This window comes from Bombina bombina, chromosome 6 (assembly GCF_027579735.1).
Source record: "Bombina bombina isolate aBomBom1 chromosome 6, aBomBom1.pri, whole genome shotgun sequence".
NCBI classification, from domain to species: domain Eukaryota; kingdom Metazoa; phylum Chordata; class Amphibia; order Anura; family Bombinatoridae; genus Bombina; species Bombina bombina.
The window spans coordinates 548,444,651-548,463,528 of NC_069504.1; the positions used below are offsets into that span (position 1 = coordinate 548,444,651).

Here is an 18,878-nt window from a genome sequence, read left to right on the forward strand (position 1 = left end):
AATGGTTGTAAATGCTTCTCTGGGATCTCCTTTGTTCAGAAATAGCAGACATATATGGCTTTGGCATTGCTTTTTGATAATTAAAAGGCCGCTGCGCACCACAATTATAGTATGCCCAGCAGTGAAGGGGTTAATTACGGAGCTTGAAGGGTTAATTTTAGCTTAAGTGTAGAGATCAGCCTCCCACCTGACACATCCCACCCCCTGATCCCTCCCAAACAGCTCTCTTCCCTCCCCCACCCCACAATTGTCCCCGCCATCTAAAGTACTAGCAGAATGTCTGACAGTACTAAAATAAAAGGCTTTCTTTTTTTTCTTCTTTTTTAAAAAAAAAAATAATAATAAATATATATATATATATATATATATATTCAGCAGTGATGGATCCCCCCAAACAGCTCTCTAACCCTCCCCCCGCTACCTATTTGCATGACGCATATATACATCATATTGGGTAAAGAGGTTAAGAAACAATTGTTGTTATTTCAGGTTCCACACAAAGGGGTGTCTGTGAAAAGACTCTGCACCCTGTACCCACTGTGAAAGGAGCATGGTATATCCTGTAAAGTGTACAGAGATTGCCAGGAAATTTCTGTAAGCAGTAAAGATGAAATAGACAGGGAAAGACAGTTATAGCCCAGTATTAATATAAACAAAGAGGTCAGAGAGATCCAAAAGAAAAGAAATCCGTGAAAAGAAGTTGCGTTCTAAGGAAAGCAGCCTTATCCAATCAGAAACTTTAAATGGGATGTTAAACCATGCTATTTTAGTAAAAACAAATTAAAATAAATATAAGAAGCAAAAGATTGTGTAAAACAGCAAACAGCTTACTTGTTTTTTTGCAAAATTAGCACTTAGAAATTCTCAATGTAGCCACGGCCCTCAGGGAGATAAGAGAACTGACATGTTGAAAACTTAAGTTGAATTCTGCCTACTATGACCATGGGTAAATATGACTCTGTTTATTTTAAGTATTTACTTAATAGTAAACCAGCTAATGTTACTCAATAAGTTTTATGCTATCAAGCTAGATATGCCTTCCTGTAGGGACCACAGTCTCGTTGAAGGGCTGTGACAGGAAGAAATAGACACTGCACAAAGTTTAAAAAAGGTAAAATCATTTTAAAATGATTAATAATACATGTTGCAATGATTTCTATTTAAGTGAATGTAAAGTTGAGCTTATAAGCTCAAGTCATCTGATAGAAGTTAAAAAATGAATGAGAATTTCATTCATGAAATCTTTAGTATATATTTATTGTCAGATATTTCACATGAAACGCTATACGGATAAGAGCCGATCCTCCACCTGCCATATTCAGCAATTGATTGACAGATGACTCATCTGCAATCAACTAATCGTTGTTCTGCCCCCCCCTAGGCGGCAGCTAGGTGGCCCAGTGAGGACAGAGTTGCATAGTCGAGGCAGGAAAGGATGAGAGAGTGGATTAAAATCTTAGTTGTGTAAGGAAATGTCTAATTTTAGAGATGTTTTAAGGTGGAAGTGGCAGGCTTTAGCCAAGGACTAAATGTGAGGAGTGAAAGGTCTGAGTCAAGTGTGACCCCAAGACATCAGGCATGCGGGGTAGGGGTAATGATGGAATTATCAACAGTTATAGAAAATTGGGGGGTGGAGATTATGGAAGAAGGGGGAAAAATAAGGAGTTCAGTTTTGGAGAGATTTATCTTAAGGTAGTGAGAGGACATCCAAGATGAGATATGAGAAAGACAGTTAGTGACACGGGTTAGTTAGGAAGGAGGTAGGTCTGGTGCAGAGAGCTAGATTTGGGTGTCATCAGCATACAAATGGTATTGAAACCCGTGGGACTTTATTAAGGAACCTAATGATGACTTATAGATTGAAAAGCGAAGGAGACGAGGACAGAGCCTTCAGGTACCCCAACCGAAAGTGGTAACGGGGCAGAGGATGCTCCAGAGAAGGCTACACTAAAGGTACGGTTAGATAGAAAGAGAACCACAAGAGAGCTGTGTCGCAGATGCCGAAGAATTGGAGGGTTTGGAGCAAAAGAGGGTGGTTGACAGTGTCAAAGGCTGCAGACAGATCAAGGAGGATAATCAGAGATAAGTGGCCTTTGTATATACTAAAGATTTCATGAATGAAAGTCTCATTCATTTTGTTTAACTTCTATCGTATGACTTGAGCTAATAAGCTCAACTTTACATTCACTTTAAGTATAAGCCACTGCTTAGAATTTATTTTATTATAACAATGAAACAGATTTTCATATTCCTTTAAAAACTTGAGACAGGATGGAATGCGAATATGAGAAGGGGGTCTTCTATTGAAAAGCTAGTGGGGCAGCTTACGCAATGGTCCAGAATCACCTTCTGCTTTTTGTACTGTCATGATGTACATGAAAGGAAAAAAATAATTAAAAACTGAATTTGCTTTATAGTATTATATGCAAAAACATCAATCATAAATTAATTAAATTGGGAAATCTAGCCATTATTTGTGGTATGGATACATCTCCTTCCCTTTTGTGATTATTAATCAGTTTGAATAAAAATAAATCAAAATGTCACACGGGATTAAAGATTTTTTTATATATATTTTAGATTTTCATATTACTGTCAAAAATACATTGTATAATTTTACATAGGCTTTGTGCTACATTAGAACACTGAGACAAACGTTCACTTGTGTAGTAAATGAAACATTAAATATTAAATAAACCAAATAAAATAAAATGTGTAAACACTAAACTAACAGGTAGAACTGCTAATGCAGCACACATCCAATCAAGTGGTATTACAGAGTAGAAAAAGAAAAAAAAATGAGGCCTTTCTAATAACTTCCAGTCTACATTAAATACACAGAGCACATTTAAGAAAATCTTCTGAGCTGGTCCATTTTTGTGGATATTTTTGAACCCACGGTTTCAACTATTTTCTCTGAAGAATATAATAAAGCAAATTGTTATGACAGCCATAAGGTTCTTTCTCCTGCAGTTTATTCAGCATCTAGGTGAATATTGTGGATTTGTTGGTGTTTCTATGTATGATTTTAGCTCGTATGCTGCACCACTGTCAACTTCCATGGACTTTCGAGAGAAGAGAAGTCTTACATCTGTGTGGAGGTAGATCTTGCTGGACTTTGAACTTTGGAACCTAAAGGGGGAAAAATGTTGTTAGCTATACATTGTTTTGTAAAATAACAAAATAAATAAAAAAAAAACAAAAAAAAAAAAAGATTTTAGACAGAATGAGAAAAGCATTTAGTGAATAAAAACTGCTATATAAATTAAAAATTCAAGTAAATTACTTCAGTTGTTTTAAAAAACATAAATTTTTATAAGAACTAACCTGATAAATTAATTTCTTTCATAATGGCAAGTCTCCATGAGCTAATGACGTATGGGATATACATTCCTACCAGGAGGGGGCAAAGTTTCCCAAACCTCAAAATGCCTATAAATACACCTCCCACCACACACATACTTCAGTTTAACAAATAGCCAAGTAGTGAGGTGTAAAAAGGAGTAAAAAAGCTAACAAAAAAGAGGAACTGGAAAATAATATTGTGCTTTTATACAAAAAAATATAACCACCAAAAACAGGGTGGGCCTCATGGACTCTTGCCATTATGAAAGAAATTAATTTATCTGGTAAGTTCTTACATAAATTATGTTTTCTTTCATGTAAATGGCAAGAGTCCATGAGCTAGTGACGTATGGGATAAAATACCCAAGATGTGGAAGTCCACAGAAGCAGAGGCGTAACTAGAAACCTCAGGACCCCGGTGCAAGAATCCATGAAGGGATGTGTACAGACACCAATCAGGAACTAGCTGCCGCTAATGTAGGATATGTGCGTATTTATTTTCAACAATGGATACCAAGAGAATGAAGCACATTGGACAATAGAAGTGAATTTAAAAGTGTCTTAAAATTACATGCTTTATCTGAATCATGCAAATTACATTTTGACAAGTTTTCATTTTGAGCACAAACAAATCAGCTTTAATTTTTTTGTTGCATGCACTTATTTATTTATTTTTTGTTTAAGCGGTGACTTATTTATAATTTTCTGATGAATGCAACAAGCATGGAAAAAATTGCCCAAATCTAATTGTACATATCTAATATGCACACTGTGAACGCTATCACTGAAACAGCTTTTACTGGAAACACTGGAAAATGTACTGCAAAAATGCTTCTATTTAAAATTGAAATTAAATATGTGAATTTTACTTTTGACTACCACTTACATACAACGGTTGCCGATTGGTGGCTAAATGGACACTTGACCTCCCTTAAAGTGTATTCATAATCTTCCTTCCTGTCTGTAAAAAGTAGTCAGATTGATAAGCAATGACTCTATTTGCTACTAACATTAAACATATGTCTATCTATTCAAGCCTCCAATGTCAGTTATTAATAGTGAGGCTAGTCTAGAACAAGTTTTTTCTTGGTCTGAAGAGTTTTTTTTTTGCATTTTGTCCAAACCTGTAGACCTATTAAATATGGCTAACAAAATAAATTTAAAATGGTATCTTTTCAAATATGCATTACAAACATACTAATGAATATGAAGTATTAAGTTAATACAGTGAGGAACTTAATGACAAGAGTTATATTCACTTTGAAGCTCATAACTCATGACCCATTGTCAATTAATTTTTTAATACCAAAAATAAAATACAAGAGACAGTCTGTTCAAACCAAGGTTGCACGAGAGATTTATGTCTAGATCCGAGGGTGCTCCTTTTATAAGTAGTCATAATTTTTTTACTCATTGCTGTTTTCAGAGAAGGGACTCTGGAGATTCTCTCTCCACTCTAGCCAGACTCCAGAGTCCACAGGAAATGACACAGCCCCCTACTCCCCCACGCGCTCCCCCCCCCATCAAAGCTTAGGTTTCTGTGAGTATTATTACCTGATTTTATATATATCTATCTATATATACATACATACATACACACATATACACATACAGATCCACTTTTTGCTAAAACACTGGAAAAAGAGAGAATCTCATTCCCTGTGGGGGGGGGGGCAATAAAATTGAGAGATACTGTGAACAAATATACAAGCTGCAGTGCAATGCCCACACAACATGACACGGCCCCCTCTCCCCCCCAGCCTGAGCTCCCTCACCGTGGCTGCCACAGTGCACTGCCACTCACTAGACAACCTCTCTCTCCACTTCTTCGTAGTGCAGACTCCCAGACCGGTCCCGGACTCGACTCCTAAGCTGCACGTGCTGTCACGAGACAAGGATACTACACGTGCAGCCAGTCAGTCAGGAGGAGTGTGATCTTTAGCCTATCTGTGCAAACCAAAATGGGAAGTTCCAGGGCATCCGGCAGTTCAAATAAAGTTTGTTGTGACTCACTGTGTGACACTGTCTTGTGCAATATGTGCTGCCTGCCCTTGAACTTTGAATAAAACTATATTTGGATAAAAATATTAATTGTACCAAAAAATTGTAAAAAAAAAACACAACCTTAAGTCTCTTGGGCCCCCCCCTGTGGGAGGGACCTGCTGGGCCCGGTCGCAATGGCAACCGTCGCATCACCGGTAGGTCCACCCCTGCACAGAAGAGCCACTAGAGAGGGAGGGATAAAATAAAAACAGCTATTTCCGCTGAGAAATTTTATCCAAAAAATAAGTTTTTCTTAAAAACAGAAGAATCAAACTGAGACAGCTGCCTGAAGAACTTTTCTACCAAAGACTGCTTCAGAAGAAGCAAATACATTAAAATGGTAAAATTTAGTAAATGTATGCAAAGAAGACCAAGTTGCTGCTTTGCAAATTTGATCAACTGAAGCTTCATTCTTAAAAGCCCAAGAAGTGGCAACCGATCTAGTAGTAATTCTCTGAGGCGGAGACTGTCCCACCTCCAAATAAGCCTTGTGAATCAAAAGCTTTAACCAAGATGCCAAAGAAATGGCAGAGGCTTTCTGACCTTTCCTAGAACTGGAAAAGACAACAAATAGACTAGAAGTCTTCCTGAAATCCTTAGTAGCCTCAACATAGTATTTCAAAGCCGTTACCACATCCAAAGAGTAACGATTTTTCAAGTCAATTTTTATTATTCTGACACAAGGAAGGAACAACAATTTCCCTACTAATGTTGTTAGAATTCACAATCTTAGGAAGAAATTTAAACGAAGTCCGCAAAACAGCCTTATCCTGATGGAAAATCAAAAAAGGAGACTCACAAGAGAGAGCAGACAATTCAGAAACAACACTTTCTAAAAAAAATAGCTTAAAGTTACACTGAACCTAAATTTTCTCTTTTGTGATTCAGATAGAGCATGCAATTTTAAGCAATTTTCTAATGTATTCCTATTATCAAATGTTCTTCATTCTCTTGGTATCTTTATTTGAAATGCAAGAATGTAAGTTTAGATGCCCGGCCATTTTTGGTGAAACACTGGGGTTGTTCTTGCTGATTGGTGGATAAATTCACCCACTAATAAACATGTCCTGTCCAGGGTTTTGAACCCAAAAAATAGCTTAGATGCCTTCTTTTTCAAATAAAGATAGTAAGAGAACGAAGAAAAAATGATAATAGGAGTAAATTAGAAAGTTGTTTAAAATTGCATGCTCTATCTGAATAACGAAAGAAATTTTTTTTGGGTTCAGTGTCCCTTTAATATCCAAAGAATGCATAGGCTCAAAAGGAGGAGGAGTCTGCAAAACCTTCAAAACCAAATTAAGACTCCATGGAGGAGAAATAGACTTAACAGGCTTGATACATACCAAAGCCTGAACAAAACAGTGAATATCAGGAAGTTTAGCAATCTTTCTATGAAATAAAACAGAAAGGGCAGAGATTTGTCCCTTCAAAGTACTTGCAGACAAACCTTTATTCAAACCGTCCTGAAGAAACTGTAAAATTCTAGGAATTCTATAAGAATGGCAAGAGAATTTATTAGAACACCATGAAATATAGGTTTTCCAAACCCGATAATAAATCTTCATTGAAACAGACTTACAAACCTGCAACATAGTATTGATCACCGAGTCAGAGAAACCTCTATGACTAAGCACTAAACATTCAATTTCCATACCTTCAAATATAGTGATTTGAGATCCTGATGGAAAAACAGCCCTTGAGACAGAAGGTCTGGCCTTAAAGGAAGTGACCAAGGTTGGCAACTGGACATCCGGACAAGATCCGCATACCAAAACCTGTGAGGCCATGCTGGTGCTATCAAAAACACATGTGATTGTTCTATTATGATCTTGGAGATCACCCTTGGAAGAAGAACTGGAGGTGGAAAAATACAAGCAAGTTGGTAAGACCAAGGAACTGCTAACTTATCCACCATCTCCGCCTGAGAATCCCTGGACCTGGAAAGGTATCTGGGAAGTTTCCCGTTTAGATGGGAAGCCATCAGATCTATTTTTGGAAGACCCGACATCTGTACAATCTGAAAAAACACATCTGGATGGAGAGACCACTCCCCCGGATACAAAGTCTGACGGCTGAGATAATCCGCTTCCCAAATGTCGAAACCTGGGATATGAATCGCAGAAATTAGACAAGAGTTGGATTCTGCCCAAGAAAGTATCCGTGATACTTTGTTCAATGCTAAAGGACTGTGAGTCCCTCCCTGATGATTGATATATGCCCCAGTTGCGATATGGTCTGTCTATTAAAAGAGAGAACTTTTCATTCGCTTTCAGAGGCCAAGCCTGAAGAGCCCTAAAAATAGCACAGAGTTCTACGATATTGATTGGTAACCTTGCCTAGAGGATTCCAAACCCTTGTGTTGTCAGAGACCCCCAGACAGCTCCCCAACCTGAAAGACTTGCATCTGTTGAGACTACAGTCCAGGAAGGACGAACAAAAGAGGCCCCTTGAATAATACGATGATGGTCTAACCACCAAGTCAGAGAAAGTAGAATGCTGGGATATAAGAATATCAATTGTGATATTCGAGTATAATCCCTGCACCATTGACTCAGCATGCAAAGCTACAGAGGCCTCATATGAAAATGAGCAAAGGGGATTGCTGCAGTCATGAGACCTAAAACTTCCATGCACATAGCCACTGAAGGGAATGATCAAGACTGAAGGTTTCGACAGGCTGAAACCAATTTCATTCGTCTCTTGTCTGTTAAAGACAGAGTCATGGACACTGAATCTAACTAACTCTTTGGTAAATTGATCCTCCAACCATGTCTTTGAAGAAAACAAAACTAGCTTATTTGTGTGAGATTCTGCTAAATGAAAATATTGAGCCAGTACTAAGATATCGTCCAATGAAGGAAACGCTGCAATACCCTGCTCTCTGATTACAGATAGAAGGGCACTGAGAACCTTCAAAAAGATTCTTGGAGCTGTCGCTAGGCCAAATGGAAGAGCGACAAATTGGTAATGCTTTTCTAGAAAAGAGAATTTCAGAAACCGATAGTGGTCTGGATGAATCGGAATGTGAAGATAAGCGTCCTGTAAGTCTATTGCGGACATGTAATGACCTTGCTGAACAAAAGGCAGAATAGTACTTATAGTCACCATCTTGAACGTTGGGACCCTTACAAAACGATTCAAAAACTTCAGATCCAGAACTGGTCTGAATGAATTTTCTTTCTTTGGGTCAATGAATAGATTTAAATAAAAACCCAGACCCTGTTCCTGAAGCAGAACCGGTATAATCACCCCTGAAAGCTCCAGATCTGAAACACACTTCAGAAAAGCCTGAGCTTTCACAGGATTTGTTGGAACATAAGAGAGAAAGTATCTTCTCACAGGAGGTCTTATTCTGAAACCTATTCGATACCCTTGAAAGACAATGCTCTGAATCCACTGATTCTGAACAGAATCTGCCCAAATGTTTTGAAATAATTTCAATCTGCCCCCCACTAGTTGAACTGGATTGAGGGCCGCACCTTCATGCAGTCTTGGGGGCTGGCTTTGGCTTCTTATAAGGCTTGGATTTATTCCAACTTGAAGATGGCTTCCAATTGGAATCAGAGTCCTTAGGGGAAGGGGTGGTTTTCTGTTCTCTATTCTGAAGAAAGGAACAAAACCGATTAGAAGCTTTAAATTTACCCTTAGACTTTTTATTTTGGGGCAAAAAAGCTCCCTTCCCCTCAGCGATAGTGGAAATAATAGAATCCAACGGAGAACCAAATAAAGTATTACCCTGTAAAGATAGAGATAGTAATTTAGATTTAGATACCATGTCAGCATTCCATGATTTAAGCCATAAAGCTCTTCTAGCTAGAATAGCTAAAGACATAGATTTAACATCAATCTTGATGATATAAAAAATAGCATCACAGATAAAATCATTAGCATGTTGAAGCAAACGAACAATGCTAGACAAATCAGAATTCGTTTCCTGATGTGCTAAGCTATCCAACCAAAAAGTTGATGCAGCCGCAACATCAGCCATAGAAATAGCAGGCCTGAAAATATAGCCAGAATGTAAATAAGCTTTCCTTAGATAAGATTCAATCTTTCTATATAAAGGATCTTTAAAAGAAGTACTATCTTCCATAGGAATAGCTTGCATCAGTCGTTGGTATCTTCCTTTCCTTTCCTTCCTCAGTTGTATAAGTCTAGGTGCAAAATAGTGGTGCTGAAATATCAGACAATACACCATACAAAGGTGAATATCTACTCACAGTGTATATTGCAGGTTACCGGCTCCTTCCCAATATGAAAAGACAATATCACAGATTCAGTAAAAAAGTTTGTCTTTATTTGGCCAATAAAGACAAACTTTTTTACTGAATCTGTGATATTGTCTTTTCATATTGGGAAGGAGCCGGTAACCTGCAATATACACTGTGAGTAGATATTCACCTTTGTATGGTGTATTGTCTGATATTTCAGCACCACTATTTTGCACCTAGACTTATACAACTGAGGAAGGAAAGGAAAGGAAGATACCAACGACTGATACAAGCTGAACCAGCGCCTCCAGCTAGCACACCTGATATATTCACACAGACCTTGGGAGAGACTGTGGGACGGCTGCGGTTCACCAGAAGGGGAAAGTATTAATACATATTATACACCTGTTTGCATGTACTTCCATAGGAATAGTAGTATTGGCATGAGTAGAAATAGCCTTATCAACCTTAGGAACTTTTTTTCCCAAAACTCCAAATTAGCCACTGGTAAATGATATAACTTCTTAAACCTAGAAGAAGGATTAAAGGAAGCACCAGGCTTAGACCATTACTTAGCAATCACATCAGAAACCGCACCTGGAACAGGAAAAACCTCAGGAGTAATCACAGAAGGTTTAAAAACAGAATTTAAACATTTACTGGTTTTGTTATCAAGAGGATCAGACTCCTCAATACCCAAAGTAACCAATACTGAATATATTCAATCTTAAAAAGATAAGAAGATTTATAAATTTCAATGTCTAAAGTAGGATCTTCTGAACCAGAGAGATCCTCTTCAGAGGAGGATATTTCAGTATGTTGTCGGTCATCACAAATTTCATCAGTTTTATGAGAAGTTTTAAAAGACCTTTTACGTTTATTAGAAGGTGGAATAGCAGACATAGCCTTCTGTATTGCATCAGCAATATAATTTTTCATATCAACAGGGATATCATGTACATTAGATGTTGAGGAAACAACAGGTGCTGGTACTAGTACTAATGGAAACATTATCGGCATGCAAAAGCTTATCATGACAACTGTTACATAATATAGCCGGAGATATAATCTGTTTGCTTACAACAGATACACTTAGCTTTGGTAGAACTGTGTTCAGGCAGCATTGTTCCTACAGTAGCTTCTGAGACAGGATCAGACTGAGACATCTTGCAAAATGTAAAAGAAAAAATAAAATTTAAACAAAATATCCAATTTCCTCATATAGCAGTTTCAGGAATGGGAAAAAAAATGCATATGCTTAATAAGCAGAAAAGCAAACAGCATAGCCCTCTAGAATATAAAGAGAGCAGGGAGCATAAAGGAAGTGGGGTAATATAACCAAAAAAATATTTGGCTCCAAGTATGACGCACAACGCAAAGTGAAAATATTATGCTGCCAAACAACATCCAGAAATGACGCAACTCACGTCATAACAAGCGCGACTTTGCGCCAAACAAACTCGAGTCAATAAAGACGCAGGAAATGACGAAACTTGCAACACTATAGACACAAATTTGCACCAAAAAATGTTTGCGCCAAAAATGACGCAATAAATAACAGCATTTTGCGCCCTTTGCAAGCCTAGATTTGCCCACGAAATTTAAGGAAAAAAACAAGTCCAATTGGAAAAAAAAGACCCCAGGTAAAAAAAAAAAAAAAATTACTTCCTAAAACATTCTCATACTGAAACTATTAGACTGCAAAGGGAAATACACATAGACCTGACTCATGGCAAATATAAGTAAATACATAAAGCGCCAAACATAGCTGAGAGTGTCTTAAATAATGATACATACTTACCGAAAACACACATCCACATAAAGCAGACAGCCAAACCAGTACTGAAAACTATCAGCAGAGGTAATGGTATAAGAGTATATCGTCAATCTGAAAAGGGAGGTAGGAGATGAATCCCTACAACCGATAACAGAGAAGCCTTGAAAAGATTTCCCATGAGTGAAACCATAAAAATCAACAGGTAATACTCTCTTCAAGTCCCTCTGGCAAACACTGTACTCTGAGAGGAATTGGGCTTCAGAATGCTTAGAAGCGCTTATCATAGAAGAAAACATAAAAATCAAGCACAAACTTACTTCACCACCTCCATTGGAGGCAAAGTTTGTAAAACTGAAGTATGTGTGTGGTGGGAGGTGTATTTATAGGCATTTTGAGAATTGGGAAACTTTGCCCCCTCCTGGTCGGAATTTATATCCCATACGTCACTAGCTCATGTACTCTTGCCATTTACATGAAAGAAATATATACATATTAAAAAAAAAATGTTTTTTAAACAAGAAGTATATGGAATATGATTAGTCAGGCTGCAGCCAAAGCCCATTAATGGATCTTTCTGGGTTTAGCAGTGAGATGGGTAGGTAATAGCGATTTTTTTTCTTCAAGATATAAATAATGCTGCAAATAGTATATTTAAAAATAAACAAATAAATAAAAATCTTATGTCTTTGTGAGTTCTGCCCGGACTAAACAAAATAAGAATTGGAAGAAATGAGGAGACTTGTGTGGCTACTGAATATTGGGAAAGTGCATGCACATTTGTTTCATGTTTATTGCTACAGTATTATGCTATTTGCATTTATTTTCCTTGGGTTCAGGATAATTGTGCCACCTGATGTTTCAATCTTTCTAAAGCACTGTAGACTGTAACTTTGTCTAGATTACAAGTGGAGCACTATAGATAGCGCTATCAATATTGCTGGACCGTGCTGAGATTACAGCGCAATCTGGTATTACAAGTCCATGGTAAAACTGAATCACCAGAGAAAGTTTAGTGCTCCCTATACTTTCGATGAATAGTGAAGCCGTTATAAACATTGTTCAAATTACAAGTTGAAAGTTATACATATATGCGTTTGAGAAGAGGGAGAGAATAGAGAGAGAGAAGAGAGGGAGAGAGTGAGAAGAGAGAAGAAGAGAGGAGAAAAGAGACAAAAAGAGGAGAGAGAGGGAGATAGAAGAAAATTTTAATTTTTAATTTCTCTAAGTGAAGAACAAATGTATTTAAAATATTTCTTAACATTTCTTCGGCTTTAGCAAAGTTGGCCTAGCACACCTTCAGGTTAGCATACAAGCAACAGCCAGAATAGGCATTTGCAACACACCCCAAAGACCTCCAGATGTCAGTGTGTCTGAGTCTTTAGCTGGCGTGCAAACTTTTTACTTTTAACTTATAATACGAGCGCAAGAATAGGAGCGCTATTGATTTAACTTGTGCTGTGTTTAATCAGATTATAATGCTGTAATAAAGACTGTAGCCCAAAGACAGATGCAATTATTCGCTTTACGTCAAAATTCACCTCAGGTGAATGAGGTAGCGTAATGTCCTGTCTTCAGTCTGCAAGATATTCTCTATGACTGCTCCCTTCCGATCTCGCTTTACGGGAACAGAAAATGTTCTCTGACGTAGGAATGTCTGATGATTGGCTGGCATTTCTCGCAGGTCATACTTCACCACAAACATCTTTACCACAGTCTTGTTTGGATTAAATAAGGTCTGAAAGGAAATATAGATGTTATAACCTGAATATGAATTTCTGTGAATAACATTGCAAACTTATATATAATTTTCAAAAATCCCATTACAATCTAACTATTCCTGGAATGTCACTGCCTACAATACAAGCTAACCTGGACCTCCTCATTTCATAAGTAAATATCTAGATGCTTATTTAAAACAACATAGATGTCATTTATTAATCTTCAGGTACACCCCTTATATGGCCATTTTTTATTTTGTCTTTGCCTTACAATCTGACTAATCAGGTGTGAAACATTAATTTTATTTATAAAAAGGTGTGTGCATGTATATACAGGATTATTATATGGATTTGCTTTAGGATTGTGGTGGCCTGACTACCACATAGCCTAGAATTTACTGACTTCATTTTCTCTACTTTAATGCATGGACCTATCTACTGTTACAGACCCTGTAAATGAAGGTATATACACAGTATACACACAGGTGGAAATAAAAAACAGAGTTAAATGACTTGCCTCCAGCAGCATTAAAAGATTTATTTATTTACAGAAATAAGAGCTCCCAGTCCGCATAACTGGTGGGATAATTATACAGCAATATTTTGGGTTGAGGACATAAATCATAAAAGTGAATAAAAAACCACATACAAAGCCCTCACACTAATTATGTACAGGAAAGCACAACTTACAGAAATGTTGCACTTTTTTACATTTATTTCCTCCGCTTTTTTTGTTTTGTTTGTTTATTATAAGAGATTGGCTATCTATTCTACTCTATTCTGTTGTACTATTATTATTACTGATATTATTGTTGTGTTGCTGTAACATTACACTACCAAGGCTGCATATCCTGTAAATAAACAGAAACATTTAATACATCAAACAAACCATAAAAACAAAAATCAGTCAAATTAACATACCACTTGTATGGTTCCAGAAGGAGGTATGCGATAACCCCTTTTGCCAAGAGACTCCAGTGTAATGTTACCCTGTCAATTATGTGGGAAAAAGATGAATTTTAAGGCACATTATTGTAAAAAATAAATATATATATTTTTTTAAATGTCTACAACAAACAGTAAAATACATTGCAAATAAATAATAAAAAAAGGAACATACATAACTATAGATTTATTACATTAAATACCCTAAAACACAGGTTTTCAAACTAGTTGTTGGGGCATACAAGAGTGCCACAGACCTTAGTAGAAATTGCTGCTTAACAATATCTTGTTAGGGTAGGTTTCAGAATGCATATATCTTGAAGGGGTGATAAACTGTGGGGGATGTAATATACAACATTACAATTTATAAAAATACTTACAGTACTGATATATACACAAAATATCCACTCTTAACTGTAACAACATTTAAATGATTTAACATTTGCTAAAAAATAAAGTATTGTATGTGGCATGTGTATTTTAAAACCATGTTCTGGGCATATTTGGACCCAGTCTGGGAACTCCCATAGCATATCTGAGCAATATTAGAGCAGAGTATGGCCATTTCTGAGCAATGTTTTCATTGTCCAGAGTTTGGACTATTTGGAACTCTAAATATTAATTATGTACCTACACACACCAGGATTTTATTATTACATAATAAAATGTATTAATACATAATAAATATTATTATATATCCAAGATCATATATTTAAGAACATTTATGCTTTTGTGAAATATGTAAAACAGTACTCGAATTGTAACAAAAACATAGTTTGCTTTGCTAAAATGATAACAGCTTACCATGTATGGAGATGGAGCATTGTCATCTGAAACACTATAGAAAGACACTTTGACGGGCAGGGTCATATGTGTTGGACAGAAAATTCCACTAGCTCCAACTTCTGCTGTAAAACCTTCAACAATGCCCAGTGGTTCTAAGCGATAATTCAGGACAGATTCCTAAAAGAAAATACACCATCTCAAGTCTCTTTTTTTATATCTTATTGGACTGGCAGATGATAGGACATTGGATCAGTTAAAGAGTCACAAGAATTATTAAGGAACTTGCACGTCACTACATTATATTTTGAAGCTACGCCCCATATCACGTTTGTTAAGCAAAGAAATACTTTAAAAAGCTCATCTTCAACAAGAACAAAGAAGGCATTGTTGCCTCCTGCATCTTCCAGTACACTACCTACCTTACCATAAATCACCCTTCTATCTGCTCTGGGTTTGCCAGCAGGCATGCTCCCAGCCATCCTGACACCAGTATCTGAGAAATTCATAGGAGGGCAGTGCTAGTGGTACCTTTAATTTGTTTTTTCTTCAAAATATCAGCAACTGACTTTAAAGGTTAGTAAGCAATTTTGATTTACATTGGCTCTAATATTCAAAATATGCTTAAGATAGGGGCATTTATGCCCATTTAAGTGATGTGAAAGGTCTAAACAGATTTTTATTTTGTGGCATGTCTACTACATAAACGTTATAACTCTTTATCCGGTTGTCTCTTTTTTTCAAGCACCTGAATAAACTCTGCTTGTGGCAATTCCCTACAATGTGTACACTAGACCGGATGTGGGTACAGCTTTGTCAGGTGTCACACTGGGAACAGGAGAAACACACAACTTTTACCCTATTTTAAAAATATCCTGAGCAATCAGTCAGGGGCCTTTCAGTTAAAACAAACTAATCTAGTGATACAGAGCAGTGTATGTAAATGAGTTTTATATCCCTTTAACGTTGCTTAAAGGAACATGAAACCCAAAATGTTTCTTTCATGATTGAGATAGAGAATACAATTTTAAACAACATTCTAATTTACTTCTATTATCTAATTTGCTTCATTACTTAGATATACTTTATTGAAGAAATAGCAATGCACATGTGTAAGTCAATCACACAATGCATTTATGTGCAGCCACCAATCAACAGCTACTGAGCCTATCAAGATATGCTTTTCAACCAAAGATATCAATAGTATGAAGCACATTAGATAACAGAAATAAATTGGAAAGTTGTTTATAATTGTATTCTCTATCTGAATCATAAAATAAAAATGTTGGGTTTCATGTTCCTTTAATGTTCTTTTAAAATAAAAAAATAAAATATCTGAAAATACTGTGCAATCATATTCTTAGCTCTATTATATGTGGTTGTTAATAACAATTCTATGAAACAAACACAGCTATGCATTGTAGGTTGTAGGTTGCAGTAAGTTGTGTAACATTAAAACTCAACACGGTTGTATCTTTTTCATAACAAACTACTATAATTTCAGTATCACATTTTATTAAGAAAACAAAAAACATAAAAACGGATGATATAAAGATTTGAAAACATAAAAGTGCATTAAAGACATACCTCAAAATTTCCCAGAAGACCAAGGCATGGGGCAGGTGGAGCACTACAACTGAATTGCTTTTCTATGGTTTCGTTATTTCCTTCTATTCCCACACACAGACGTCTATCAAGAAGAAATGTAAATATTATGTAAATGCTAATCACATGCAATACTACACTAAACAATATATGTCTACATAAGGTAAATAATTGCTTTGTGTTCATAGTACCAACATTTAATCCATTACTCTTGGGTAAGCAACTAAAGATGTCAGAGGCTTTCTGAAGACATAGATTTTCATGCTTTTGTGCAATCCTATTCTTCACTCTGGGCATTCATTCACCCATAACTAAACTGTTAGGGACTGAAAAACAGCAAGAGGATAGACGAGAGGAACACACAAAGAACACCACTCATACTTAGACATTCTGTTGTGGCGATTTTGTATAATAAAAAGGTCATTGGTACATTTTCTTACCTTAAATCTTCATCCTAAACTCCTGATGAGTAAACCTGACCCAGTCAATTTGCATAACATATTTTTTATGTAAAAAGTTGCCAAAAGTTGGGAACAAGTAGAATTGATAAAAAAAAATCCCTGAACAAGCAGGAAGACTCATAAGTATGCTGAGTGAGAAAACTAGTCAGAAGCCACAGGTAACCAATACCAAGAATGATTATACTATCTTTGAATCATACTGGCTGAAAGTGTGCATGCTCAGGTGAACAGCCAATCAAAGCAATGTAAGCTGCTAGTCAACCGCACACTGCTGCTCAAAGAAGCTGGCAAAGCAGTGGTTTAAAGCAGTGCGAAAGGAAAACATTGTGCTGAAACAAAATGGAAACATGATCTTCATAAAACTAGATAAAATGGAAGAAAACAAAAGTTATGCTTACCTGATAAATTTCTTTCTTTCTTGACACGGTGAGTCCACGGATCAGCAATAACTGTTGGGAATATCACTCCTGGCCAGCAGGAGGAGGCAAAGAGCACCACAGCAAAGCTGTTAAGTATCACTTCCCTTCCCACAAACCCCAGTCATTCGATCGAAGGAAAAGGAGAGAAAGGAAGTAACAAGGTGCAGAGGTGCCTGAGATTTATGTAAACAAACAGTGTCTGAAAAAAAACAGTGAGGGCCGTGGATTCACTGTGTCAAGAAATAAATAAATTTATCAGGTAAGCATAAATTTTGTTTTCTTTCTTAAGACACAGTGAGTCCACGGATCAGCAATTACTGTTGGGAATGAATACCCAAGCTAGAGGACACAGATGATAAGGGAGGGACAAGACAGGTAACCTAAACAGAAGGCACCACAGCTCGCAGAACCTTTCTACCAAAAGAAGCCTCAGCCGAGGCAAAAGTGTCAAATTTATCAAATTTAGAAAAAGTGTACAAAGAAGACCAAGTTGCAGCCTTACAGATCTGTTCTACAGAGGCCTCATTCTTAGAGGCCCAAGAGGAAGACACCGCCCTGGTGGAATGAGCTGTAATTCTCTCAGGAGGCTGCTGTCCAGCAGTCTCATATGCCAAACAAATAATACTTCTCAACCAGAGAGAAAGAGAAGTGGCAGTAGCTTTCTGACCCTTACATTTACCAGAAAAACAAACAAAGCAGAAGACTGACAAAAGTCCTTCATAGCCTGCAGATAGAATTTAAGAGCCCGCACAACATCTAAGTTGTGTAACAAACGCTCTTTATGAGAAGGAGGATTAGGACAGAGAGAAGGAACAACAATTTCCTGATTAATATTTCTGTTGAAAAATTTTTGGGAAGAAAACCAAACTTGGTACGGAGAACATAGATTAGGATATATAGGAGCGCCACTGGCTAAGATATACCACAGGAGTCAAAATATTAAAATCAAATATTTATACAAGTCTTTAATAATTGACAAAAAATGACAAAATTTGACAAAAATTAACAAAAATTAACAAATGTTGAGATCAGAATGTTGAACCAAACTAATAAACTCACTATAGTACAGAATCTAGGGAAAATAACCCTTTAATTCCTACTACATGAATATAATCCAGAAATGGATTGGTACAGCTCATAAATTTAAATAGAGTCGTGAAACATAAGTGTCAATATAACCATAAAAATGAAAAACTGATTTCAAATAAAGAAAACAATATAATAGTGAAGATAACAATCCAATTAAGGATTAGTTTCTTAGTGAAGGACCCATATTTTGAGCCTCAAAATAAATTCATTTATCAAATTTGGAATAGATAGTGATAGAAAATGGGATAAAAAATGTATAAATATATAGGAACAGATCAAATCCCTGCAATATATGATACTAATGTGCAATAATATAGTACAATCCAAAAATAAGTGAATTAAAACAATACAATCAAATTATTCAATCAATGCAATACTATCAAAGTTGGGTGGGTCTCACCATTTAAAAACCTAAAACTCAACTAGGCTGGTACCAGCTGTAATTCTATTAGCTTTGGGACACACTGGTCTATTCAAATAAT

The 18,878-nt window shown here is 36.5% G+C and overlaps 1 protein-coding gene across 1 annotated transcript in view; it reads right to left on the reverse strand.

Annotated features, from left to right (window-relative positions):
- Positions 1 to 2,546: 2,546 nt before the first annotated feature.
- Positions 2,547 to 18,878, reverse strand: part of ATOSA (atos homolog A) — a 165,826-nt gene continuing 149,494 nt past the window's right edge. The window contains exons 8-12 of the mRNA XM_053717489.1: positions 16,410 to 16,512; positions 14,844 to 15,002; positions 14,016 to 14,084; positions 12,915 to 13,111; positions 2,547 to 3,132 (exon numbers count right to left, since the gene is read on the reverse strand). Of these exons, the coding sequence (XP_053573464.1) occupies positions 2,979 to 3,132; positions 12,915 to 13,111; positions 14,016 to 14,084; positions 14,844 to 15,002; positions 16,410 to 16,512 (682 nt within the window). The 3' untranslated portion in view covers positions 2,547 to 2,978. The remainder of the gene's footprint in view (positions 3,133 to 12,914; positions 13,112 to 14,015; positions 14,085 to 14,843; positions 15,003 to 16,409; positions 16,513 to 18,878) is intronic.